The 2604-nt window shown below is 38.2% G+C and overlaps 1 protein-coding gene across 1 annotated transcript in view; it reads right to left on the reverse strand.

Moving 5' to 3' along the window:
- NEB (nebulin) overlaps nucleotides 1-2604 on the reverse strand; it is a 214711-nt gene that overhangs the window by 34635 nt on the left and 177472 nt on the right. The window contains exon 138 of the mRNA XM_019646509.1: nucleotides 2115-2283. Coding sequence (XP_019502054.1) covers nucleotides 2115-2283 — 169 coding nt within the window. The remainder of the gene's footprint in view (nucleotides 1-2114; nucleotides 2284-2604) is intronic.

Consider the following 2604-nt stretch of genomic DNA (forward strand, 5'->3'; position numbering starts at 1 on the left):
ATATTTATAAAAATTAAAAACAAAGGCTATGCAAAGGACAAAATTACTTCAATTTAAAAAACAAGTATAACTCCAGTCACTAATAGTTGCTCAATAAATATGATTTGATTCAATAAAAGGAAGAGACAGTCATTATACTAGCTAAAATAGCTAAAGATGTTTTATTTATAAGAAAATTCAGAATAAACTGAAAGTGATAGAAACATTTCTGACTGAAAAACAGACTGATGCTTTTTTCAAGAATACTCTAGGATTAAGTCTAGAAGTAGAATGCCCCTAGGAGTTCCATTTTAGGAAGAATGAAAAATGAGCTCTCTCTAGATGTCCAACTAAAAGGGCAATATTTACCTACCCGGGAAACCTAGAATTTCTGTTATTGGTGGGATGAAAGATCCACTCATTCAAAGTTAGCACACCAGAATCCAGTCACCCAGAAATTTCATTCTGTAGACATTTAAAACCAGTACACCTCATGCTTCATCACTGTACTTCACTTCCCCACAACTTTACATACCCAGCAGAACAGACACAAAATGAGACCACTCAAGTGCTAAGAACAGTGAAATCTGCCACCTCAAAGAAAATGCATTCAAAATGCTGAGACTCGTGTATTTGGAATACATCTAGAGTGGAAATGCATAGAAAACATAAGCATGCAGCCAGTACTGCACAGTGCAGGCACACGGAGACTGACACACAAAGGAGGAAGCAGAAACACAGCATAGCAGGAAAACGAAATGTAAATAAACACTTCCATGGCTCTTCTCTGAAAAAAAAATTCATTCTCAAAGTAAAGAAATGAAAAGCCTTCTAAAGAAAGCCAGAGATAGTAAGCTGGTGTCTGGATGAAAAAGAAACTTTTTCTAAGGGATACAGAAACCCGTAAGACGAGGGTTGATCCCAACAGCTGTGAAATGCAGAAAAGCAAAGTAAACTAGATGTGCAGGGTCAGACTGAGGAAGAGAAGTTGCAAAGGCCCCATCTCGGATGAGCGCAAAATCTGCTTCTTTTAGAAATATGCTAATTTCTTCTTTCTGTCTTTTCGAAATAGCTCTTTTCTGGAGAAACATTTATATGAAGAGCAGCAATTCCACTGGTCTCACTTCAGTTTCTTCTGTTAATTTCAAGTAAACTTAAATTTCAACTTTTTTAATTAAAAAAAAAAATTTATGCCTCCCTTTTCCACAAAAAGGCTCCCAAACAAATGCAGCCTCCACAACTACTAATATAAACCTGGGTTCAGCACAAAAAGGCCTTCCTTTTGGACTGGATCTTCTTAAGAACTACTTACTACATTCTGAAAGATATGGACACACATCAGATTCAGGACTCCAGGAATTCTTGGACAAGGTAGTAAGTATAGTAAGTTCTTGGTAGTGGACTAGGCATAGGTTCAGTAAAACTACATAAGCGTGGCATTTTGNTTCATGCAGCATCTTAATGGCAGCGCTCAATACCGCTCTTTTTCTTGTAATGATACCTCAATACAGAGGCCTGGGGGCACATGCTGCTTTCCAGGTGATATGATGGACATTTCCAGTATTTTAGCCCTCTTGATTAATGCCCAACAGGGGATCTAAATAATCCTGGATTTGTGATACAGGAGGGTCATTTGATAGCAAGCTCCTTTTCTGTGTTCTTTCCTCTGAGAATCTTACTTATTTTACAAATTTTGCAGTTTCTAAAATACCCAGAGACTACTTCAATGGTAGATCTGATCATATCACTTTTCTGCATAAAATCTTCCAAGTGCCCGTGTTATGCATTGTGATGTTTCCTAACCGGTGGTGCAGACTCATGGGCACATCAGCGTCACTGTAAGGGGTCTGTCCCCTTGCAATGCCATCATGAGGCTTCCGGTCCCTGTCAGTAACCCGAATCACACATACTGCACACACAGGCACTGTTTCTCCAGTATATGTCAATGACATTATCATTTATAACGTAAACATTTGTTTCAAAATGTTAATAAATTCACAGCCCCTTTAACTTTGGGCATTTTCTCAAACAATAGTTACTAAAACGACAACTATGATCCTGGGGGGAGTCCATGAAGGGTTTTGACCTTGCAGATAACTGTGCATCAGGAAAAAGGTCAGTGTTGATCAACTTACTATACTCTGTAATTCTGTGGCCTCTTTCAGATGAAGCTGCTCCAGGTTATCGGGGATCGTGTGGTAGTGGCCTTTACTCTTCTCATACTTCTTCTTGTACTGGTACTGAGGGGAAGGTGGCAGAAAGGGCACGTTGATGGCAGAGCTGCTTGGCATTCCTATTTTTCCTCTTTAGATTAGACATTTACATAGCAGCAGCATCAAGACCAAATTAAAATGAGCAATCATTAAATAAGGGATCATGGAAAAGTTTTAAAGGATGAAGATCTGCGTTCAGCATTGTCAGTTAATACTGGATGTAAACATTTAGGTTATGTGCTTTATTCAATGCAGATTTTAAGAGTGAAAAGTGAGAGAAAACTACTCCCAATGGTAATTCTATGTCCTTAGAAGGAGGAAAGGAGCTTGTTAAAGGAAAAAAAAAGTTTAAATATTCTAAAAACAGAAGCATTTTTATATCCTGAGAGGTGTTAAAGTCAGTGGAGAAGTG

Source organism: Hipposideros armiger, unplaced genomic scaffold, assembly GCF_001890085.2.
Source record: "Hipposideros armiger isolate ML-2016 unplaced genomic scaffold, ASM189008v1 scaffold_104, whole genome shotgun sequence".
NCBI lineage: Eukaryota > Metazoa > Chordata > Mammalia > Chiroptera > Hipposideridae > Hipposideros > Hipposideros armiger.